Below are 25,061 nucleotides of genomic sequence, written 5' to 3'. Positions count from 1 at the left end.
GTCCAGAGGGAAAAAAAAAAAAAAAAAAAGGAAAAAAAAAAAAAAAAAAAGAAGGGGGAGGAGGAGGAGGGGAAGAGAAAAGCCTTAAATGGTCCCTGGCGCTGCGGCTCTGCCCCCACGGGCTGGGCCCGGGCCCGGCGCAGCGGCTCCCGCAGCGCCCCGCGCACCCTCCGCGCTCTGCTTCGCCCTCGGCCGAGCGAGCCTTTGGGAAGGGAGGAAGGAGCGAGCCTTTGGGAAGGGAGGAAGGAGAGAGCCTTTGGGAAGGGAGGAAGGAGCGAGCCTTTGGGAAGCGAGGAAGGAGCGAGCCTTTGGGAAGGGAGGAAGGAGCGAGCCTTTGGGAAGGGAGGAAGGAGCGAGCCTTTGGGAAGGGAGGAAGGAGCGCGGCACGGGCCGAGCTGCAGCTCCAGAGGTGCGGACCTGAAGCCCCTCGCCTTTTGTACTTTTAAATTATCAATCCGTCCGGGTGTGCCTTACCCACCACCAGCGGGGACCATCGTTTTCTCCCCCTCCTTCCCACTCGCAATTTTCCTTCGTTTTTAAAGGAGAATTGCCTCCTTTTTTTCGCTCTCTCTGCTTGATTTTTAACGGCTTTCGAATATCGTTGCAGGGCGAAGAACTCATTAAAAAACATTCTCGTGTATTTAAACCCAATATTGCCTCCATATGGTTGGCCTTTCAGAGCTGAATCCCCTTCTTTGCAACATGCAAGAATTATTTTTAAAGCAGCTTAAACTCTGAGCTCCTTACCAACAATAAAACCCTAACAGATAATTCAATTGCTTTTATATTTTGGGGTTTTTTTTTAATGTTGCTATGAAACTTTTACCATTCCTGATAGAGCCTTTAAAGCTAACTCAAAATACAGCTTTTAAAACTCACTGCGGTTTCTCGCATCAGATATAAACCGTGTAATTTTTCAGCTCGTTTTCTTTACTGGTGCAGCTTCATCCTAAATGTTAAGGCTTAGTTCAGTCCAGCCCCAATTCCAGCCCCCGTTCACCAGCCCGAGCCCTCATTACCTCGCACAGCGTTTGTCCGGTTGATTTATTTGCACATTTATATTTTCATTTTATCCTCCATCCTTACTTTTCTTGTAACTGCCCGGGTTAAGAGAAGAACAGGCTTTTAAATCTTTTCATTTTATTTTTAATAAGATGTGCAAGAAGTTGAGTTTTCCTCGGGAATTGGGTGCTAGAAGTGGCCTCGTGTGTGTCAGTGGTGTTTTCCTGCTCCAGACTGCAGCGGGGTGAAACCTTCCACTTCCCTGGGAGGAAAGTTTGGGACTTTAAACCCCGCGGGCCGCAGCGAGCCCGGAGGAATTGGAGGTGGCCGAGCCCCGGGGGAGGCTCTGGAGCCCCCACCTCGAATCCCCGGTGCTCCAAAATCATTTGTGCCACGAGCAGTGGTTCCCGCAGCCCCTCGGGTGCCTGGTTCCCCGCGCGCTGCCGGCAGCCCTAAAAACGCGCTGTTTACCTTCTCCAAAAGATGCATTCAATATACCGCCTCCCCCTTCCCCTCCCTCCCACACCCCCCCGAGCCCCCCCCCAAAATCCTATCATCCCTTGCGGGCTGCGATAATAAATAAAAGTCTTTATTTCTCCCTGTGCCGAAGTTAAAGGGCCTCGCTCGCTGCCCGGGCGGCTGGAAGTGAGGTGCGGGATGGGCACGGCGCTGCGCTGGGCTCGCGGCCGCCCGGGCCCAGAAATACCTATATTTTATTAACCACCCGGCATTGACTTGTGCGTCTCTTATCTCTGCTCTCTCCCGACGTGTGGCCTGCAGCGGGGATTCGGCGAAGGAAGCTCGTAACATGGCGGATGGCGAGGAAGGCTTCGGGCTGCCCGGCACGCCGGCCGATCCCGAGGCCAAGGAGCTCCAGGCTGAAGCCAAGCAGGACACGCAGCTGGGAGCCACCAGCAAGTCGCCCACCTCGCCCAAGCGGCCTTCACCCAGCAGGTAAGCAGCTCCTCTCCTCTCAGCTGTTTCGTTCGGGTTTTCCCCCCTTTTCTCCACGTTCTGCCCCCGGCCCAGCTGCCTGGCCGGTTTGTTTTAGGCCCCACGCGAGAGCAAAGCCTCGCCTGACCCGTGGGGCCCGTCCTGCTTTTGGTGTTATTTAAGGTCGTGGCTCAAGCGCCGAAGCCGCGGGGATGTGCCCGTGAGGGGTTTGGGGTGTGGAGGAGCAGGGCAAGGGACAGGAGCTGGGATAACAGCGAGGGGAACCCGCCCTGCAGTGGCACCCCCACACCCACGGGTGTCCGCGCCTGAGCAATGCACGGGCGAGCACCCACAGAGCGGAGACACCTTTCTATAGAGATAAAATGTCTGTATTTTATACATAGCCACATGTACGTGCCCCCCGCGGACACCCAGCGGGCACAGCTACACCCCGCAGCCCCAGCGGGCACTCGGGGATGTCACGCGTGGGCATCCCCAGGGCCACAAGGGGAGCTCGGGGTGTCCCTCAGCCCTCGTCCCCCGGCGCTGCGTGTGCCGGGACACGCGTGGGCTCCGTGCGGGACCTCCGAGCCGGCCCTCGGCTTCTCCCCGGGCTGGGCGCTGGGAAGGGGCTCGGGCAGCCCTGGGAGTGAAGTAAATGCAGGGAGAGATTTGTCACCGCGAATCCCTGCCCTCTGTGGGGGTCCCCCCACGCTTGTCCCCCGGCAGGTCCCGCGATGGAGCCCGCTGCCCACGGGGTTGCGGGACAGGCTCGGCCGGGCCAGGGCGGGCACCGGGGGGCTTTGGGAAGCGACCCCCCAAACCTGACGGGGCGCTCCGGCTGCGTTTTTAGTGAGGCAGAGAAGGGCTCGGTCGGGCTGGGGGTGTCCCCCGTGTCCCCCAGCCCGCGAGGAGGGACGGGCTGTCCCCACGGTGGCATCTGCCCCGACCGCAGGGCTCGCCGCTCTTGGGTGGGGAAGGGGAAATCAGGGCCCGAGGGGAGCAGGGGGACACCCCACGCCGCTCTAGCCTGCGGAGAGCAGCCAGGGGAGTGTAAATCACTCGTGGGGAGGTGTAGATGTCCTCCGGGTGGCTCTGGGAGCTGCAGGCCCGGAGCTTCCGGGGGATTTCTCTGGGAGGATGCAGTTGGAGCCGGCTCCTGGGGCTCTGTCCCATCGCAGGAGCCCGCTGCGGGCCTGGACCCCCGCTCCGGCCGGCCTTGGGGCAGGGTTTTCCCGGGAATGCCCCGAGCTCCGGCCCGCGGAGCCCGGCCTGTGCCCTGCAGCTTCCCGGCGGGGAAGCTTCCCTGGCCGCTCCGCTGGGGCTGTCCCCACTCTGGTGAGGCTGTCCCCGCTCCGCTGGGGCTGTCCCTGCTGTCCCCGCGGTTCTCAGGGCTGTCCCCGCTCCGCTGGGGCTGTCCCTGCTGTCCCCGCTGTCCCCCTGCCTCTCGGGGCTGTCCCCGCGGTTCTCAGGGCTGTCCCCGCTGCTCTCGGGGCTGACGCTCTGTCCCTCCCCGCTCCGCAGGGCATGGAGGGCATCAAGGTGTTTTTGCACGAACGCGAGCTGTGGCTGAAGTTCCACGAGGTGGGCACGGAGATGATCATCACAAAGGCCGGCAGGTAAGAGCAGGGAGGGTCCGCGGTGGCCTCCGTGTTTGCGGGGACGGGGGGGACACACCTGCCTGGATGGGGGGGCAGGGGACACCTCCCTGGCACGGGGACGGTCACTTCTGTCGTGCGTGTGTGTGTGTGCCACTGCCCGGCCATGGGGAGCCCTCCCTGCCCGGAGAGACGGGGCAGAAATTGTTTCTTCTGGCTTCTTTCTTAACCAGAACAGTTGGATCATTAATTCCGACTTCAGGCCTTTGGAAAGTTTCCAGGCGAGCGCGAGTTGCAACCACTTGGCCAAAAAGCAAACTTTGTTTAGAGCAGCTCTGTGGGCCATTATTATTATTATTATTATTATTATTATTATTATTATTATTGGAGCAGTTTGGCTCTTCTGCTTTCCTCTCCCCCCCCCAAAAAAAAAAACTTTAGGCGGTTTTACAGAGATTTTTTATTTATTTTGCTCACTCTGGGGCGAATATTTCCAGCCCAGCCAAGTCACCCCCTTTTAAAAGTCTATGAGGTCTTAAGCTGCTGTTTATAGAGAGATAACAAAGCTGGTGAGATGCGGAGATAGATGCGTCCGCAAATAAATACCCTGTGGGTGTGTTTCTGTGCGGGCGTTTATCTGCGTGGGTGTGCGGGAAAAATACACAGCCTCGCAAATCCAACTTTATTGGGGTTCTAATCGATTCCATGAGCGGCTGTGTAAACCTGATCCGCAGATATTTATATGTGGACGCCGGTATTTTTGAGGGGATTGAACATTATCCTGGATATTAATGCGGCGGAGGGTTGTTAAATTGAAGAGCGGCCGGCGAGCCGCAGTAAAAGAGTCTCTCCAGTCCTATCAACGACTTGGGGGCAGCCCGAGGGAGGGTTTTTCGTTGTGATTTTTTAATTAGAATCCTTGGAGAAAAGGAGGGGAAAGCCTCCACGTGTAGGAATAGTTTTAGATTGCAGGGGCACGATCAACAAGGCAAACTTTCATTTTGCTCTGTCAGCTGGTATTTGTTGTGGTCTTCCAAAATTTGCCTGGAGAGGGAGGGGAAATAGAAATGTCGAGCTGGTTGGATAAAGTTTTAGCGGATAAATCTCGCCTTCCCCTTGAACCTCGCTGCTGCAAAAATGGGTTTGAAAGGGGTTTGTGGCCAAGGGGACGAGGGATGGAGGGTGGGGGGGATGAAGCTGGGATCTCCCGAAAAATGAACCGCCCTGGTTCACAGGGACAAAGAAAAAAAATCCGACTCTCGAAGGGAGACAGAAGCCACCTTGCAGAAATTTCAAACAAAAATCGCCGTGAACAGAGATCTCATCTGGAGGGCAATAAAATGGACATTTACAGGGCAGGGGCTCGAGGGGAGATGCGGGCTGGGTTTCCTCGTTTCTATCACTGCCCGTGTTTACTGCTGGAGAACCCCCCGGTCCCGCCGCTCAGGTGTTTTCCATGGAGATACAGACTAATCTCCGCGTGGAATTCGGTTTCTTCTCCCTTAAAACTTTAAAGTTCAACTCCCGCTTCCTTCGTTGGGCGCTTTTCGCCCCCCTTCAACTTTTTACCGACTTAAAGCCCAGCCCAGGTGCCCCACGGCAGCGATAAGATCCCGAGCCTCTGAGAGGAGAGCGGTATTTTTAGAGGTGTGGGGCTCTTTTTTTATTTTTGGATTTTTTTTTTTTTTTTGTTGTTTATGCGTGTTTTAAGTCCAAGGCTCCATTTTCATCTGCTTTATTTTTAAATATTTGGAAAGCTCGAACTAAAATAACAGCAGAGGTTTAAAGTGCCTGCCTAGCAGTAATGGAAAATATTTCGAAAAGCCCCTGCCTTGTGTGTATCCGAGGGTTTCCAAGGATTTGTCAGGTGTGGTTGCTGCTGTCTCGGGCTGATCGCTCGGCTGTTCACGGATTTTTCTCTTACACCTGAGTGAGTGCAGGGTTGGTTTTTTTCCTCCGTATCTCTCCCTAGAACCTCAAGGTGTACATATAAATGCATTTTAAAATGTTTATATTTCTATATGTGTAATATATGAGAACGTATTTCTATAAACCTAGACATTTATAGAAAGATATATAAATATGTATTTTTATAGAAATGTCTATATTATACCTTTTATTTTATAACTTTTTTTTTTTTTTTTTTTTTTTTTTTTTTTTTTTTTTTTTTTTTTGGCAAATTTTCTCTCCTGTTCCAGCGGTTTATGGAGGGAGGGAAATAAGTTGCTTCCAAAAGTTCTCACGCTCAGATTTGTTCCAAAAAAACGGGGCTTTAAACTTCGGTGAAAGAAATAATTAGTAAAAAATACGAATAAACGAGCAGACACACGAGGAGGTGAATAAACAAACCCGCCGGCCTCGAAATTCCCATTTTGCTTTGATAAACCACCCGGTTCTCCTCGGTTGAGACTCAGCACCACCCAAACTTGTCCCACACCAAAAGTTTCGGGAAGATCCATTTGGGAACGTGGCGTTGCCCTTTGGTTGAATGTCCCCTCCTCGGACACACACACACGGAACCACCTCGGCTAATCCCCTCGGCTTTTTCACATTTTATTTATTTATGTACGTGTTTATTCGACAGGCGAATGTTCCCCAGTTACAAAGTGAAGGTCACCGGGCTCAATCCCAAAACGAAGTACATCCTGCTGATGGACATTGTGCCGGCCGATGACCACAGATACAAATTCGCCGATAATAAATGGTAGGCACGAGTGGGGCAGAGGGAGAGAGAGCACGGGGACGAGACCCCTGGGCTGCCCGGCTGGGGGGAATCCTTCAGTCAGCGCCTCGTCCTTCCTTATCCAAAAACTGCTGGGTTCAGGAGCCTCACCTGAGCGTGGTGGGATGTTCCCACAGCCCCTGCGAGAGAAACGCGTCCAAAAAAAGGGGGAAAAACCACAGAAATCCAGTCGCAATTAACGAATCGTTTTTCACCATGAGATTATTTGCTGTTGTGGAGCTGATGGTTTAATTACACTGAGGAAGGGGATGTCACCGGGCAGGAAGATCTTTGAGGATGGGGTCTTTGCTCCTGGCTCGAGGGCCGTCCGTTTGGGAAAGGATGGGGTTAAACGGGCGAGCGGCGAGAGCCATCTCGGGAGGGAAAGGTGCCAAAGAGCTCGGTAATTCCCGAGCCGGCGGCGCTGGAAAGGCCTTTTCTCCCCAGGCACGGGGCACCTGAGTGGGAGAGAACCCACGGGAGGGACGGACGGGGAACAGGAGCCCACGGGAGGGATGGACAGGCAGCCCATGGGAGGGGTGTACAGGCGACAGGAGCCCACGGGAGGGATGGACGGGGAGCAGGAGCCCACGGGAGGGATGGACAGGGAACAGGAGCCCACGGGAGGGATGGATGGGCAGCCCATGGGAAGGATGGACAGGCAGCCCACGGGAAGGATGGACGGGGAACAGGAGCCCACGGGAGGGATGGATAGGCGACAGGAGCCCACGGGAGGGATGGACGGGCAGCCCACGGGAGGGATGGACAGGGAACAGGAGCCCACGGGAAGGATGGACAGGCAGCCCACGGAGGGGTGTACAGGCGACAGGAGCCCACGGGAGGGATGGATGGGCAGCCCATGGGAAGGATGGACAGGCAGCCCACGGGAGGGATGGACGGGGAACAGGAGCCCACGGGCCGTCCCCAGCGGCCGGAGCTGAGCCCCGTGTCCCCACGCAGGTCGGTGACAGGCAAGGCCGAGCCGGCCATGCCCGGCAGGCTGTACGTGCACCCCGATTCCCCCGCCACCGGCGCCCACTGGATGAGGCAGCTGGTCTCCTTCCAGAAGCTCAAACTCACCAACAACCACCCTCGATCCCTTCGGACATGTAAGTGCCAGGGCCGGGACAAGGGCACCGAGCGTGGCGTGTCCCCCAGCACGCCAAGGTGCTGCCAGTGTCACCCATCCTCAGATCCAGGGGGGCTGCGTGTTATCTTCATGCCTGAGAGAGCGGGGTCAACCCCACCCTGGACCCCCCCAAACAGAAACATAAACCTTAAATCCAGGTTGTGGGAATTGATTATAGACCCCTGGGCTTGGAGTTGGCGCGTGGGTGAAACTCTCCCGGTTTGGCTGATTATTTGGTACCTGATTTTAATCGCGTGGGGAGTCCCAACATAGTTAAAATCCGCCCGCTGCCTCCGGGAATTTGCCTAATAGGTAAAATCAATCAGGCAGAACTAGCAGAGGAAATAGGATGTAAACTGATGTGGATTCTTCGATCAGGAAAAAAAATAAATAAAAGGAAATGTAGCAATAATTAATTAATGACAATTAGAAAATTTTAAGGCCTGCTAGAACTTCTTGGGCATTAAAAAAGGTCTTTGCGAGACTCGTGAGGCCGTGAAAATTTGTGTGAATTCTGCAGCCAGGAACAGCCCTCCTTCGAAGGTCTCCAAAGATGCGAGTTCCTCTGAGCAAATATATATGTGCATGTATGAATAATATATATATATATTATATATATATATAATTGAACGAATATGTGAATCCAGATCCCGCCAGCCCTTCCAGGAGCGGATTTTTCTCCAATCTCGTTTCAACACTTCAGTTTCATTTTTTCCAAGTTGTTTTTTTTTTTTTTCTTCGCTTTTTAATGATAAATTTGTGCCATTAAATCCTCGCCCACGTGGTCGCCAAGAAGTGAGAGGAGTTTAGGGGAGAGGAGCCAGCGGAGTTCCCAGCCCACCCCAATGCTGAGCATCCTTTTACGAGCTCTCCTTTGCACCTCCATTAGCGGGGGCTCATTTCCTTTTTTCCTTTTTATAATTCGAATTTGTTTTAATTCTACCTTGAGCTGGTGGCAGCGAGGGCTGCTTCCCAGGGATCAGGACCTTTCCTGAAGGGAAGAGGGAGGGGAGCAGGCGGCCGGGGAGCCCAGCCCAGCCCCGGGGTGCTTTTGGGGACAAGGGGGGGATCCGGCCCGGGGGGAAGGGGCCAGGCATCCCCGCTGGGAACAGGCGGCTCTGGGGAAAAAGTCCCTCTAAACAAACCCAAGACGCTGAAGGGACAATGAGGGACTTCAGAGGAGGAGCTGCGCCAGGAGCCTCTCAATTAGAGTCGCTGTAATGAAATTAAAAACCATTAGATCGTTCACCGTTGATGTCTACGGACTTTCCTGGATGTCAAAGCAATTTGCTTAAACCCCCGGGACGGGGGAGGCGGCGGCGGGGACGCGCTGAGTCTCCGCTGTCGCCAGGGTCCGGCAGTGATTATCGGGCCCGAGCGGCCCCCCGCCGCCGCCCGTCTTCCCCCGAGATAACCCGGTACCGATCAGGGCAGTGCCCGCTTTTTATCTGCAGCACAGCGCCCCAGCCACTCCGGGGCCGCCTGTCCTCTCCTTCCCGTCCGCTGCGGGAGGGATGTCCCTAAACCCCCAAATCCCTCCGGCTCTCTTCCCTCGCCCTTTTTTCTCACTTTACCCCCTTGGGATGGGGTGAGGGAGTTGAGATGCTCGTTTTCCCCCCGGCAGGGGTTGGGGGGGCAGCTGTGGCCCCTCGGGGGTTTTGTGGGGAGGGGGCAGCAGGTGAGGAACTTGTGGCAGGTCCTGCCGGGGGGGTTCTGCTCTGCCCCCAGCCCCAGCATCTCAATCTGCCCTTCAAAGGGAGTCCTGAACGGGGCGAACATTTCTGGGAAGGGGGCGGTGGGCTCCTGCTGGTCTCTGTCCTCCTCCTCCCCAGGGAAGGTGGGAATGCGCCGTGCTGTGTCCCCTCCATTCCCACGGGATGTCCTCTCCTTGTCCCCTGCCCAGATCATCCTGAACTCTATGCACAAGTACCAGCCGCGGCTTCACATCGTGAAAGCGGACGAGAACAACGGCTTCGGCTCCAAGAACACGGCCTTCTGCACCCACGTCTTCCCGGAGACCGCCTTCATCGCCGTCACCTCCTACCAAAACCACAAGGTGAGGGGCTGGGCCGGCCCCCGCCCCGCCGAACCGCGTCCCGCTCCTTCCCGCTGCTCTTCCTCAGGGCCTCAGCCCCTCTTCCCTCCCTGCTCCTTCTTTCGCCCCTTCTTTTATTTCCTCTTTTCCTTTCCACCCCCTTCCTCTCCTTTTTCTTTCCTTCCTTCTCCTTTCCCCCTCCTTTTTCCTCTCCTTTCCTCGTCTCCTCTTCCTTTCCCCCTTCTCTTTCTTTTCTTTTCCGCTTGTCCTTTCTCCTTCTCCTCTCCCCTCCCTGTCCTTTCCTTTCCTTCCTTCTCCTTTCTCTTCCCCTTTCTCTTCTCCTTGTCCCCTTGTCCTTTCTTCTTGTCCTTTTCCCTCCCTGCCCTTTTCCTTTCCCCTCCCTTGCCCCTTTTCCTTCCTCCCTTCCCCTTTCCTCTCCCTCCCATCCCCATCCCATCCCCTCTCTGTTATTCCTGGCGGCACAAAGCATCCAAAGGCAGCTCGGGGGGCGAGCCGGGGAGGGGGGAATGAGCTCACCAGGACGCTTTGCTCACACGGAGACGACCAACCGAGGAAGTTTTGCTTTATCTTCCCCCCCGCTCCCCGCGGGTCAAAGGCTCCTAATCTGCAGGAGGGAGCCGGGCGCTGCCCTGCGCGGCCGGGCGCCGATAACCCGGCTGCCCACGGGGGCTGCGGGCTCGGCAGCCGGAGGCCGGGCAGAAAGGCAGCCTCGGCTCCCCACGGCAGGCAGACAAACAAAAAACCACCCCGAAATAACGGGGTGGGTTTGTCTTCTGCTGGAATAGAAAAGGGTTGGGTGGAATAAGGGATTTCTTGGCGTGCTGTGGCTGCCCCTCTGTGAGGAGCCTGCTTCTCCCGCTCCTTCCCTGCTTGGGTTTGGGTTTCCCCAGCCTGCAGGGGGAGGAAGGCTGAGGTGGTTCTCCACAGATCAATCAGGGATGTCTTTCACCAACTGGCCCTTGTCACTGCCCACAGATCCTCTCCAGGGCACAGCCCCACAAAAACTCAATTTCAAAAACACAGATTCCTCTCTCAATCACATAAAAAAGCGCTTACTGTAAACCTGTACTCACAGGGTGGCTCCTTGGTACCCAATAGAAAAATAGTTTCCCAAACAGAGAAAAGTCAAGTAGCACCCCAAGAAATCCTGGATGCTTTCCTGGAAATGCAGGTTCCTAAACCCGTGTGAAACAATTGCATTTCCTCCATCCATCACTGGCCAGCAAGATGTAGAGAGCAGAGCTGGGCTGGAAATGAAAGAGTGTTCCACCATAACTAGGGAGAAAGGAAAATACTTCCCTGCCCTTTAAAAATAGGAGCTGCTGGCACAGCCAGGACAAGCAAACCGAATCCAAATTGAGTCCTTGCCAAATTATGCCTTAAATTATAACTCCACTGTGGATGCTATAAAATCAAGTTTAACTTCTGCTTGATGGATTTGGAGAAAGAAATATATATTAATAGAAGTGGGAGTTAATAAAACAGGACACACTGCCTGCTTTAAAGGCATTTCCCGAGGAGAAAACACGTGGAATGGAACTGCTCCCCTTTGAAGAAAAACCGGGCTGTTTTATAGGGAAAGAAATGATCATGCAAATAAAACGAAAGCAAAGCAGGAACATGTAAGTACAGTAGTTTGGGAAAAGTGTCATGCTAAGGAGGAGCAGGGAATATTTGATTGTAAATCAGCAACATCTGTGTGATAAGAAATGACATCTGCACATCTGACACGGCAGGAATCCCCACAGACACACACGCACTCCCAGCCCAGCAGACATTTGCACCCACCATGACACGTTTTACACACCCCTGACACGTTTTACAGGCTCTGACATCCCTCTGCCCCTGACACACACACATTCCTCCCCGTTGCTGCTTGGAATCAGGGGGGAACGGAGGAAGAGTGGCTGTAGCCCCAAGATAAAATCTCAATTGGGAAAGATAGAGTAGTAAAAATAAACCAGGGGATGATCTTCCCCAAATGGCATCTCCCTGCAGGGAAGGGAATAAAATTTATAGCTCACCCCAGTGCGGATGGGGAATGATACTGGGGTTGAGGCAAACGCTGAGGAGAAATACCCTCCAGTGGAGGTGGGAGAGGCTGAGTTGGGTCCTTTCCACCAGCAGAAACCTGAGCTCAGCTTTCACAGCTGAGAGGTCGCTTGGAAAACCTGATTTTCCCCCTGCAGCACGGGCTGCATTTCCCCCTGCCATGAAGGATGGCAGCGCCCCGTGTGTGGGACATCCCCAGCTCTTTCTGTCTGTGCACCGCTGATTTTCCCCACTTCTCTTTCTCACCTTCACCCCTCACCTGTGGCTCATCCCTCACACGACCTTTCCCATCCACCCCACCCAGCCTCCGAGACATTTTACACAGTTTTATACACCCATGTATTTTAGACACACAAATTCATCCCTGCACGGGGTTTAGGTTTCAAGAGCTCTGTTGTAGCTGAATTCTGTTGCAGAATTAATAGTGTGACTCACCCCCAAACCCATTTGAGTCCATGCTTACACAGCTTATAGAAATACCTGCCTGCTTCCAGATAGGTCAATTTATTCCAAGAGCACAGCTGCAATCCCAGTGTAGGGCTTGTGCTTATTTCCCCTGGTATTTTAGACAGCCTGAAAAGATATTTAAGCACCCTGGGATCTCCCTCTCCTCAGCCCTACTCCCCAAAAAGAGGCTTAAGCTATGAGGAGGGTTTTGGTGAAGTTTTCAGGGCGGTTGTCAGCAGCTCCGTTGGTCACCTCCCCCCTCTCTGCTACCCTTGAAAACACCCCAGAAATATCGAGGTGTTAGAAAAGGTCACATGCACATTTCATTTCCTCGCCGTTTACACAATGGGTGCTTGCAATCAGGTTGATTCCCAAATATTAACTTCCCCTGCAGTTAAGCACCGTTTTGCTGTAGCTTAAAGCATTGTGTTACTGGCTTGTATTTATTAGGTACGAGCTCTCTGCTTAGGACCAGGAAATGAACCTAATAGACAGAAATAATTAATGTTCTCCCCTCATGAGGGTTCTTTCAAAAGCAAGAATTCACAACAATTATTCTCATTAATTTTTACAACCTACTTTTCCCCCTTAGCTGGGCTTGGGCTTTATATTGGTTCCCCCCCTCAGGATATCTGGGTTTATGCTGATTTTTTTTTTTTCTTTTCCCCCACCCTAAGTTATTTAACATTCTTGGTAGCCAAAATTCTTTTATGGAAACGTTAGCGCCAGGTGGGATGCTACAGGCACCCAGAAATGCTGCGTGCACCAGGGTGAAGCAGAGGAGCAGGGCAGGGCATGGCTGAGGACTGGATCCACTCCCAGATATCTGGTGGGATGTCTCAATAGAGAGGCTCATCCCTCCCCAGAATAGACCCAGTGCTAAAATCATGCTAATGGCTCAGCTGGTGCTGCATTCTGGGCAATTCTGGAGAGCTGCCTGTCCCCTCTGAGCATGTGGCTTCTTCTCACTGTGTTTGAGGGCTGCAGGAGGCCCTCCTTGGGCCTGGGGTTGGTCCTTGGGCTCTCTCTTCTCCTGAGAGCTCCATTCTCCTTGTCTTAGGTGGCCACCTCCACTACTCCAGTGGCCACCAGCATGGTGGCCTGGCTGGCATCTCATAGGATTCCTCTGTGCAGCCCCCCAGCACTCCCCGCCCTGCCTGGGGTCACTGTCCCTGTGTTTCTCCATCTCGTTGGCGAGAGGGGACAGCCCCTGTCCTCACCCAGGGCCTCTCCAAAGAGGGGTCCCCGAGTGCTGAGGGACACAGAGCTCCCGGGGTTAGGCAAGGCGGGACCAGGTAGCTCCTCTTCATCGCCACACCTGGTGGCTTCTGTGCAGCCCTGGGGCACCTGGGGATGGCATTGAGCCTCTCCTGTCTCGCTGACCCTCCTCACATCTCTGCTCTCAGACCCGTGGTGCTGTCCCAGGCCTTGAGGGGACAGTGCTTCTGTCCAGAGGTCTCGTGCCCTTCACAAATGGCCAACCCAGCCTTGTCTCCTTCTGTCCCGTCCTGCCCCTGCTCCCTGCCAGCCCTGAGCCCCTGGGCCCTTTTGGTCCTCAAAGCAACCCCTCTCCTCAAGGTTGGCAAAGACACCCTCTGGACCCAGCATCCTTCCCGCCTGCAGACCCATCTCCTTCCCCCACAACACTGGGCCAGTCTCCCTTCCCATCCCTCGTCCTGGTGTCACAGCTCAGCCAGCAGCCAGCTCAATGAGCCCCTCTGTCTCACCCCAGAACCTCCAACCAGCCTCCCAGGCCCTCCCCTTTCCTTCACTGCCTTTGGGTCCAGCATCTTCTCCCCTCTGCCAGCAGCTCCCCCCTCTCCCCCCTTCTCCTGGCCTTGACCTGGGCTCCCCGTCCCAGCTCCCCTCCAGCTGCTCTCCTTGGCCCACGTGTCCCTGGGCTCAGCAGGCACTTTGTCTTCAGCTGTTTCTCTCCTTCCCACTCCTCTGGTTTGGCTTCCTCCTCCATCCTGCCTTGGTTTCCCCCTGGGCTACGTGAGAGTGAGAAAGAAAACCTCTGTGTGCTCTCCAGCCCCGGGGGCAGGCTCCTGTGGCTCCCAGCACTGCCAGCTCCAGGGGTGGCACAGCTGTCCTGGTCCCTCTCTGCCACCCTGAGCGGGACCACGGCCAGGGAGAACAGGGATGCCACGGGGAGGGGAGGTCCATGAGTGCTCTGCACCTCTCGAGGGTGATCACCTGCTCCTCTCCATCCCTAAACGGGGATTTCTTTTTTCCCCCAATCAGTTTTGAGTTATCTGAGTGACACAAATCTGAGAGAGATCTGAGAAATTAAGGGTGCACGTTCCTTGCAGAACAGGAAGTCCTTTCCCAGAATGCCCAACCTTTCTCAGTTTCAGAAGAGCCCAAAGAGATCAGGGTGTGATGTTTTCCCTAAAGTGCTTAAAAAAAAAAAAAAAAAAAAAAAGTTGATAGCAGAATAAGTAAATAAAATAGAGCCCAGAGCACCTGGTGTGGAGCACATCACTCCTAATAAAGTTTTAACTTTGTTCCAACTTCTAAAGGTAGGAGCAATTGAGAAAAATCCTATCATGGCAAGTTCTCGATATAACACAGAATAATAGTTTTGATTTTGGCCGTAGTGATATCCACGAGCCCTTAGGCACAATTCCCATATAAATACATGTCTGTGGAAAAGGAAAAAGAAGTAAAGCGTTCTTCCTCTACCTAACTCAATGCAAAGCTAAATTTTGTCATGCTGGAGCTAAAGATGCTGTTGGGAAGGTCTCAGCAGAAGAGCTCTGTGGCCAATTAGCCCAGAGAAAGGAGTGCAGGGGAGCAGCCCAGGGATTCCTTTGGGATTCCCAATTCCATTGGGAACTGTCACTTCCCGTTAAAGTGAAGATGAACCCGCAGTTCAGACACGCCCTGAGAAGTGGAAATCTGGGAGGCTGCACCCTGCAAAGCTCTGCTCTCCAGGGGTCTGCGGCAGCTTCAGGATCCAGCAAGGTTCAGTAACAAACGCACAAACAAAGCCCTTCAGTTTTATTGAACCTGTGCTGTATAATTCAGCCCTGGGCACTCCGTCTTAATGACCTCGCAGGACGTTGTATTTTGTTTTATTTTTCATGAGGTAATTGTCATTTGACTTTCCGACAGCTTTTCTTTCCCCCGTGCCCCCACCTTGAGTTGCAGTCAATTAAACTGAGTTTTGCTGTGGGAAAGCTGATCCAGAAGAAGGTTATTTACCCCTGTGTTTGCTTTTCCACCTCTGAAATAATTTGGAAGTCAGGCAAAAATGTGGCCAAACAAAATATCTTCCACAGGTTGTTTGCCAAAGCAGGGATTCACCAACTTTTTCTCTATTTTCTTGTCTGTTGTGAACAGTTTTGTTAAATCTGGCTTGGGCTCTCCTGGCTTTGTGGTGGCTGATGCCACGAGTTGTCACCTAGGGAAACTTTGTTCTGGAAGCTCCAATCCATCTGAAGTACAGCAGAGGTCTGAGAATTAATTCTAAACCTGTAGTCTCTGGTTTTTAGATGCCCTCAATCCAGCAGATCTTTAATTTTAAGGAAGCTGAAGTTGACCATGATTCTCTTGGGGCTTTTGGCCACCAGCATCAACTCCTTTGCTTGTAAGTGGGTTAGGGGCCTTCTCTACTCCCAAATCAAGAGATTTGCAGTATTGAGGTCCCATTGTGATATTTTGGCTGCTGTTTCATGGGCGATTAAAAGCTTGAAGAATCAAACGGGGCATTCAACCGAGGCACTTAAACGAGGGGCTGGAGCACTGCTGGCTCCTCCTGCAGTGACCAGAGTGCACTGGGGAGCCGTGAAGGCACTGCCACCCACCCCAGAGCCCTCTGGCAGTCCCCATCTCCCTCCCTTGGTTCCAGCAGGGAGCCCAGGCTCCCAGTGCAGGCGCCTTGGTTAAAATGCCTTCGGTCAGGTTGGGATGAATCCGGCCCTTTGTGCCTTTGTGCGCCGGTGCCAATCCTGTAAATCCTCACTCACTGAAGGACTTCACTTATGTGAGCAAATATTGCCATTGGGGTCGGCGAGGGAGGACAACTCCTACATTTACAGGGCTTCAGGAACATTCAAAATGTTGAATAATGCCTATTGTTCATTCTAGAAGAGTCACCGCCTTCAAACCGATAGGTAGCTGCTTTGCAAAATACACAGCTGGTTGTGTAATAATCCGGGGGTTTTAATTACAAAATGCACCTCTGTTTTATTGCTAGAAAATGGCTCAACTGGCAAATTGACCCCAAAAGATTGTTTGTTTACCCTCTTCTTTGAAATATGAAATGAGAGACAAAAAAAAAAAAAATAGTGCCAAGGGCTTGTTTATGTGCTGAAGTATGGTCCTGATTTAATGGGAATGCCTGTGGAGATAAGTGTAAGTGTGGTGGGGGGCTCTGTGAGAAATTTGGGGCTGGATGAGGCAAAAATGGCAAAAAAATGAACGACCCTTGGAAAAAAAAATATGCAAAAAGACAAGAAAAGAGCAAAATAATCTGGTTGTGCATACACCTGGCGAGGCTCGCTATTGACTCTGGGCGAGCCAGATTTTCCTCTCTGGATTTTGGCAGGGAGGTGGGCCTGGTTGTTTGTGCTCGACTCGGTGAGCATGAACCTCTCTCTGTTCTCCCTCCGTTAATCCTGAGCTCTTTCCTTCCCCTTGGCCAACTTTCAATAGGAAGGAAGGACGGGGTTTCCATAAAACCTGGTGAGAGCCTCAAGTTCCTCCAGTGGCAAACACGGGGTTGTCTTTCCTCCTGGGCAAGTGTCTCTCCTGACTCCTTGCCCAGAGCTCAGACTGCCAGGCAGTGATGGAGAAAAGAGACAAAAAGGGAACTTTTCCCTCTTCTGCCCAGATTTTGGGGCTTTGCAGCAACAACACACCCGATTCAGGCTCAGCCAAGGCACCAAAGCATTTGGTGCAGCAGATTTGGCATGGCAGAGTGAGTTTTCACAAAATCCACAGGGCAGCTGAGGGTGTTGCTGGTCCACAATTAATATTGGTTTAAACTACAAGCCCTGCTCACCAAAACCCTCAGGAAAAGTAGTGCAGGAGGGGATTGAACCTCTTGGAGCAGCACAGTCCCTTTGGGGAAGGGCATGATCTGTCCAGCAGTGCTTTAAATATTAAATGTAGAGGTTTTAAGAGGAAGAAAGTTGAGTCTGAGGGGATTCATTGGGCTAAACTTCAGATTCACAAGGCAACTCATTTAGTGAGCAAACTGGAATTGATGGGGAGACAAAAATTCCTCCAGGGTTTGATGGTCACAGGTGAAGTCACCCTCAAAGTAATTTAGGTACTTAGTCCATGCAGTGCTGGCAGGTGTGGGGCAGGATGGCACATGGGGAGCACCTGGAGCACATTCAGCTGGTCTGAAACACCCAAAGGCTGAGATTCACTGGGCTGGGTGGGGTTCACTGGGACAGAGTGGCAGGGTTTGAGAGGTGAGGCTTTGGTTTTACCTGTGTATTGGTGAGAAAATATTTGTTGAGATTTGTTCAGAGCCAACTTCCATCCCTGCTCCTCTGAGCAGTGAAGCTCTTTCTGGCCCAACAGCAGAATGAAAGTAAGAACTCTCAGAAAGCAGATTTCCTCCAGAGAAAAACGTGTGTGAGCAGTCCCACATGTTAGTTATGGGACAAGCCTGGGAGCAGCGAGAGGCTGTTGACAGGAGATATTTTTCCTGTGGAGTGTTCTAGGGAAAGGCCCATCTGGAGTGGTCAGAGCCTGAGCTGAGGGACGACTGGAGCTCCTGCAAGCTGTATTTTCCCTCCCACCCAAACCCTATTATTGGGTTTAATAACCACTACCGCCCTCTGTCCCAGGCCATGCCTTGGACTGGCGATGACCCCGTTGCGTTTCCTCCCTTTCAGATCACCCAGCTGAAGATCGAGAACAACCCCTTTGCCAAAGGCTTCCGCGGCAGCGACGACATGGAGCTCCACAGGATGTCCAGGATGCAGAGGTAACGTCTGTCACCCTCGTGGGGACCCTCCCAGGGCCACCAGAGCCACCTGGGCTTTGCTTGGCACATCCCTGGTGGCTTGGCCTGAGCCAAGGTGCCGCTCCCTGCCTCGGCATCCGCACGGCTCTTCTACAGCAGGTTGTTGAAATGTTCCCAGGACGTGGGGCCAAAATCCTGGACCTTCTGCTCCCAGGGGAATTCCTTAATTGCTGGGTGGCAGAGGCAGGACCTCCCTTGTGGGATGTTCTCTTGGCCACAGGGACTTTGCATTTCTTTCAGACCTGTCCCCGTGCAGAACAACCTTCAGCTTTGTACTAAACTCTCATCTCTGAGGCTGCACGTGGGCTTAGACCCATTAAACACTTGGACTGGCTGGGAGCAGCTCTGCCCACCAGGACACTGTGGGAGAATTCCTGGGTGTTCCTTTCTCCCAGGGGCCAGCACTTGAAGGACAAAGCTCCCAGCCTTATTTTGGGAGAAGTTTTTTTTTAAGCCTGCTCCAGCTCTAGAGATGGCGGTGGAGAGTCCCGTGCTCTGTTGTTACTGGCTCTGGAGGGGCTTTGGCAGGAGGGGAGTGTTTGCCTTCTCGGTTCTGGATGTGCAGAGCACAGCAGAGGTGTGGTGCTTTCAGGCTGAAGAAAGAAAGTTAGAAAATGTTGGGATCTCCAGGGCCAGGTGGCTGAGGAGACCTTTTCGAATCTCGGGTTTGGCTGCAAGTACTTAAGCTGAAAACCAAGCCTAGATCTTGTTTGAAAATCCTGTTTAATGTCCTTTTCTAAATGTCAGGCCCTGCTGGTAATTAACTTCATGCTTTTCCCTTCACTTGGAACTTTCTCCATGTGTCAAGCTGCTTCCTGGTGCAAATATTTTGCAGGAATGGTGCCATACCCACGATTTTAACTGAGACAGATGGAGGTTCTCAATAGAGCATTTTCCAGGAGGGGAGGAGCCACTCAGATCCTTTATCCTCTGGCTCCTGCTGGAGGGACCTGCTTTGGGACCTTCAGATGGAAGGGTTTTTCCCCTGCCCACCCAGGAGCCAGCTGGAGGTGGCGACTCCTGGTTGTTGTAGTTGATGACCTGAGCGTGGCTCTGAGTGTAGCCAGGAAAATTGTGCTCTCAGGCACCAAATAATTCCTGCAGTCCTGAAAACACGGCCAGAACCCACCCCAAACGGGGCAAATGTCCTCCTGTGTACAAACACGTTCAGGCTCAGCCCCAGAAAAGCCAAGGCAGATCTATAAAAAAGGTACATGTAACACTCCATCTGCTCCATCGAAATCGTCTCCGTGGTCTCCTGAATGTGCCCTGTGTTCCTTTTCCAACAGATCCTGCCAGGACCTGTCAATATTTATTTATTTATGGTGGCATTACCCCTTGAAATAGCTGCCCCCACCCCGTGCCAATCTCCCAATTTCTACTGGAACTTGAGTGATGATGTGTCCCCCCCCCAATTTTTATTTTATTTTTTTTTCTGCCAAACCACCCTTTCATTACAGTCACAGGAAAGATTTGAAGGTTTGGATTCACGAGGTGGGGGTGTTTTGGAGCAGGAGGTGGAACAGGGAGGACTCTTAGGAAGGGCTCGGTGCCATATGAAGAGCATGGCATCAAGCCACGCTGAGCCCCTGCTAAAAATTGATTGGCATTTTTATGCAGGGGCTGCGGTCGATGATCCAGGGAACACTTGGAATATATAAATACACCCACTCAGGCCTGGCAGGGCTGGAAGGGTTAAAATCGTTGCCTTTACAGGATAATTTCTGATGTTCATTTTAATAACTTAGCAGAGGAATGGCTGTGGGCCTTTACAAAGGTGGCATTTTTTTTTTTAAGGGAGGACAGGATGAGATGATTATAGTAAAATAAAGACCCATTCAAGGTTGCAAATATGTGCCCACCTTTGTGGGTTTTTTTATGTAGATATATGAATATATCCAAAATTATATATGAAAATACATAAAACCATGTATAAAATCAGTTATATATATAAATAAATTGTAGCTATAAAAAATAGGTTGTGTCTATGAGATAAAGAACCATTCAGGATTGAGAATGTTGCAGAACTATGCCCTGCCTTTTGTGGGTTTATATAGATTCGACATATAAATATGTATTAAAATGTAATTAAATTTATATATTATGTATTTTAATACATAAATGTATGTTTATGACGTTGTTTCCCAGTGATGGACCAGTCAGCCTGTCCTGGTTTTAGGGGAATGATGTCCATTTACGCTCTTGGAAAATACGTTGAGATGCATTTTTAGGGCTATACCTTCTTTATGATAAAAGTAGCTGGAAAATTCCCTCATTTTTATAACAGTGCACAGTCTTTTGTGCCAAAAACTGCTGAGCTGACATTCATCATGCTTCCAGTCCATCCCTCTCCATGGCTTTCTCCTTTCCAGGGCCTCCCACATTGTGTTTTTCCCTTCTTATTTCCTGGGAAAAAGTTAGTAAGTCTGTCCAGGTAGAACTTGATTCAGGAGTGAGGTGAAGACTTTCAGCAGCAGAGGGTTTCATTGAAAAAGAGGAGCAATGAGCTCCAGAGAGATCTAAATTCCAGTGAACATTCATTTTCCTACCACTGCCTTCGTTTTCTGAAGCACAAGAGGTGCCTTCAGCAGCTTCTTTGGTAGGACAGAGCCTCTGGCTTTTCAAAGAGGTTTTTCAAAGTTTTCAAGTTTCTGAGCGTGAGATTGAGGTGTTTTTTTTATTGCTTAGGGAGAAACCCCCCAAAACCATTTAAAAGAAAGGAAAATGCACAGAGGGATGTGAGTTCTGCTACATTTGTGGGTCTGGAGCTGAAGCACTGGGAGGGAGCAATTCTGGTCAATCCTGTAACCAATTCTTGCTGCTCATCTGCAGCTCCCATTGTCTGTGGTGGTTCTTGTGGGGGCTGAGGAGCTTCTGGAAGCCTGGAAGGCCCTGGTTATTTTGTAATTTAATTAATTCTGTAAATTAGGGCAGTTCAGCACTTGAAGCTTCTGTTGGGAAGGCTTTTGAGGGGGATGATGATGCCATTACAAAATACACCTCTGCTTTATCGCTAGAGAATGGTTCAACTGGCAAATGGACCCCGAAAGATTGTTTGTTTACCCTTCCATTTGGAATCTGGTGGCTCTTGGCTCCCTCAATGGGTACTCTGAGCCCTCGAAAAGTGACCAGAAGAAATCCAGAATGATCCATGTGACGGGGCAGAGTGACAGCACAGTCTGATGTTGTGGCTGTGTTCTCTCCGTCAAGGATCACGAGCCAGTTTGCTTTGGCATTAATCCACAGCAATCTTCTTGGCTCCAAAGGAATTGTTCCAAAGATTCCCATGTGTCATTGAGAACAGAGACAGGGCCAGACACAGAGGACACCAAATCAGTCTCATGAGTCAGAGCCAGTGTGACAGAGGTGACAGCGCATTTTGGGGTGCCAGCAGAGGAAATGGATGAGCCTCTGGTGTTCCCTGGCATTCCAACACCCTGTTGGACTGAGAGGCACCGGGCTGGCTCGTGTAGGTCAGCCTTGTGTTGCTGCAAATGGCCTCGTTCTTCTTGTGTCCCCTCACTGCACCTTTAATCCACTTCCATATCCCAGGTTCTGTCACTGAAATCTCCCAGGAGTCACCCTCTGTCTGAAACGTTTTCAGTGTGAGACATGGTGTCATAGCACCTGCTGGGACAGGATGCTTTCCTCCAGCACACATCCCCCAGGAAATTTTCCTGGTCCCAGTTGAAACTGCAGGCCTGAAATGTGTTCTGCAGAATTTCACAGAATTCAGGTGAAATCCAAAAGGAAGCTGGGCAGACCTCACTCGTTCACAGCTTTTTGGAAGTGAGAAAGCCACTCAAGAGACACAGGTTTAGCTGCAGTTTCTGTCGTTGACCTTCCTCTGGGGGATCTGAGCAGCAGGATTTGATCAGCAGAAGCTCAGCTCAGCATGACGGGATGAGGTGCTGCCTCTGGCCCACATCCATTCTCCAGCTCCTCTTGTGTTCTTCTTACTCCAGCACCGTTTTCTGGAGAAATTTATCTTTTTATTTGCCTGCTGATGAGAGCTCTTGGTCTTTGCCTGGTTCTTTCCATGGCAGGTTCTTGGGTTGGTTGCAGTGACAGCTTTGGGCCGCACTGCTCAGAGGAGCTGCTGACAGACCTCAGGATAGTCATGGAATGGGTTGGGACCTTAAAGATCATCTTCCACCTCCTGCCATGGGCAGGGACCCCTTCCACTGTCCCAGGCTGCACCAAGCCCTGTCCAGCCTGGCCTGGGGCACTGCCAGGGATCCAGGGGCAGCTTCCCTGGGCACCCTGTGCCGGGGCCTGTCTACCCTCTCAGGGATGGATTTTGTTTTTTTTCTAATATTCAATCTAAACTTTTCTGTCAGTGTGAAGCCATTTCTCCTTTTCCTGTCACTCCAGACCCTTGTAAATTTTCTGTCCAGCTTTCTTGTAGGTCACCCTGAAACCTTCTCTTTTCCAGAGACAAATTCCCATCCTGGTTTCCTCCCAGCAGAGCTGCTCCATCCTGGTGCCTCCTCTGGATCTGCTCCAGCAGCTCCAGGTCCCTCCTGTGCCGGATCCCAGGTCTGGGGCAGCTCTGCAGGTGTGGTCTCACCTGAGCGGGGCAGAGGGAACCCTTCCCTTTCCCTGCTGCCCATGATGCTGGGGAGGCAGCCCAGGACATGGGATGGTTTTTGGGTGCTGGGGCGTGTCCAGCTCTCACCCACCAGCACCTTCAATCCCTTCTCCCCAGGGCTGCTCCGTCATTTCATCCCCAGCCTGGGCTGATCCCAGGATTGGCCCTACCCCAGTGCAGCACCAGCACTTCAGCTGAGATTCCCACACACACCCCAAATCCAGGGATACCAGACCCCCTCAGGTCCTGGCAGGAGGGTCAGGACTGGCTGTTGGAGGAGACCGGGGCAGTGAACACTCCCACGTTGCTCAGAGAACATTTGGGTTTGTGTTGCTGCACCTCCAGCCTCAGGTGTTATTCTCTGTGGGGCTGCTCCACAGAGCAGAGAGGGGTCGTGTTTAATCAGGGGCTGAGGCTGCAGGAAATACTCAGTAATTCCTCTCCTACCACCTCCTTCCCTGCTCTAGTTTATCCACTTCCAGACAGCCTCTTGAGAGTGGTTCAATTTTATTTCAATGTGCTGGAAATCAGCTGAAATGAATGCACACTGACAATGGGGTTTGGATTGATTTTTTTTTTTTCCCTGGGAGATGATCTGTTTATTCCAGGCTATTTTTTTCCCTTCTTCCTTTTGCTGTGTCTGTTATGGCTGACTTCCACTTCTTCCCTCCTCTTGAGCCTCCCCAGGAAGGACAACAATTGGTGGCCTGGGAACTATAAACCCCAAAGCCACTGAGTTGTGTTTGCACATCTGGAACTGGGGGTGGATTCTGTGCTGGGTAGAGGGGACAGCACTGATAGGGTGACAAATACTTGTCCTTCTGTTGGGATGGCCCAAGGAAGAGTGAAAATCTGGAAATTTGGAAAGAGTGGAGTGGAATCCCTGTGTTCAACCTTGGGTCAGGTTTTAGACGAAGATTTGATATTATGAACAAGATTGAGATAGTTCAGGGATTTCCAAGGCTGCTAGAAAAACATGGAAAGGAAGGATTTACTTTCCCCTGCCATGCTTCACCTTGGTCTCCAATAGATCCTTGGGATCTGATATTTAATCAGTCTTTTGAAGATTTGTTACCATGAGATACAGCAGCTCTGGAAAGCCTTGAGGTATCCAGTGTTTTGTTGAGAAATATCAGGAACATCTTCTAAAATAACTTTTTTAGGTCCAGTAGAGGTTGGGTGTTTCAAGGCAGGAGCTTTCTGATTCTAAACTGTGGATTTTTGAAGAGGTTTTCAACCAGGTTTTTGTCTGGCAGCTGCATTTACTGTACCTTTGCTGGTACATCAGGAAAATTCAGGTCTGCACATGAAAATATAGGGAAAATTATTATTATCTTAGAGTGTAGTAATAAGCCAGATAGCAAACTGGATACTGCTCTGTGAAGGTCTGTATTTATAATTTTTCCAGTTATTATTGATTTGCAGTGGCCAACAAGGTTTCTGCTTCTGGGATTGCAAAATCATCCCGAATTTGCTCCTTTGAGTTTGTGGTGGAAGGAATCTTACAAAACTCTGGAGTCTGCTGTGGTGAGAGCATCACTCGGCCAGGGAAAGGGGAAGTTGTCATGAGAGAAAATGAGACTGAGTTTCTAATTCCACCTGGCAGAGGTGGGGATTGGGGTTTGGAATTGCAGGATGGATTCACTCGTCAGGCCTGGTCTGTAGGGTGGGAGTTGTAGGATGAATTTGAAGTGGAATGTGGGTGCTGGTGGGAAAGTTCTGCAGAGCAGCCTCCAACCCTGTGGATTTGGGAAACCTCTGGCCACGTGGGAGGCAAGAACAGAGTCCAGCACCGATGGTCCTGGACCTCAGCCATGATTTCTTTCCCCAAGTTTTAACAAAATTCAAAATAGTACACAGCACCTTTTGCTGCTCCTCCCTGTACCCCTCTGCTATTTTAATATAGTAACTGAATATTCATCATTAGACTCCAACAGACTTTAAATAGACCAGGGACCATTTTCTCCTTGTAAATTCTTTTCCCAATCCAATTCTCAAATAAATTTCTTTTAGTTTTGCCATTTTTAATGCAAAAATGAAAGTAGCATATTAACACCCACATAAAACTAATGTTCTGGCCCAGGAGCACCAACAACCTTGTCCTTGCTTTGTGGACAATTTCCTACATTTTAAATTTAAATCAAGTTTTAATACATTTTTTTCACCCCTCTTACTTTTCTACAGGTTTGTTTTTTTTTCTGGACAGCAAAATTTCTGGATATGACAGAAACCTTTCATTCTATTAAACTATAGCTCTGGATTACAACTGCTACTTTGGGAATAGTAACTTTAAAAAAAAAAAAAGAATTTGATCCATTTTAGCTTGTCCTTCCGTCTTGGTGTGCACTCTATATATTGAGTGGGCTCAGGAAAAAACAGAAGTATTTTGAGATGATCGTTGCTTTAGAAGACACCAAAGATTTATTTCAGCTCAGCTCCTATAAGGAGGAATATGTAGAATTACAGAGATAATGGCCTTTGTGAATTGAAAACCCTCAAAGTGAAAGCAAGAGAATATTTTAGATATTTAGTGAGAAAATGCTTT

The 25,061-nt window shown here is 51.2% G+C and overlaps 1 protein-coding gene and 1 long non-coding RNA gene across 2 annotated transcripts in view; one reads left to right on the top strand and one right to left on the bottom strand.

Moving 5' to 3' along the window:
• The first annotated feature begins 1,782 nt into the window (after positions 1-1,782).
• The window catches only part of TBX5 (T-box transcription factor 5), a 36,879-nt gene continuing 13,600 nt past the window's right edge, over positions 1,783-25,061 (top strand). The window contains 8 exon segments of the mRNA XM_066331327.1: positions 1,783-1,934; positions 1,937-1,956; positions 3,460-3,554; positions 6,118-6,237; positions 7,216-7,345; positions 7,347-7,364; positions 9,288-9,440; positions 17,795-17,886. Coding sequence (XP_066187424.1) covers positions 1,811-1,934; positions 1,937-1,956; positions 3,460-3,554; positions 6,118-6,237; positions 7,216-7,345; positions 7,347-7,364; positions 9,288-9,440; positions 17,795-17,886 — 752 coding nt within the window. The 5' untranslated portion in view covers positions 1,783-1,810.
• On the bottom strand, positions 8,088-10,086 carry LOC136368874 (uncharacterized). The gene is made up of 3 exons (XR_010744922.1): positions 9,957-10,086; positions 9,315-9,424; positions 8,088-8,599 (listed from the first exon to the last, which is right to left on the bottom strand). It is a non-coding gene; the product is annotated as an uncharacterized lncRNA (long non-coding RNA).

The sequence above is a fragment of the Sylvia atricapilla genome, chromosome 17 (genome assembly GCF_009819655.1).
Source record: "Sylvia atricapilla isolate bSylAtr1 chromosome 17, bSylAtr1.pri, whole genome shotgun sequence".
NCBI lineage: Eukaryota > Metazoa > Chordata > Aves > Passeriformes > Sylviidae > Sylvia > Sylvia atricapilla.
Note: the sequence above shows the minus strand (reverse complement) of the source record. Positions and strands in the feature narration are given on the sequence as shown.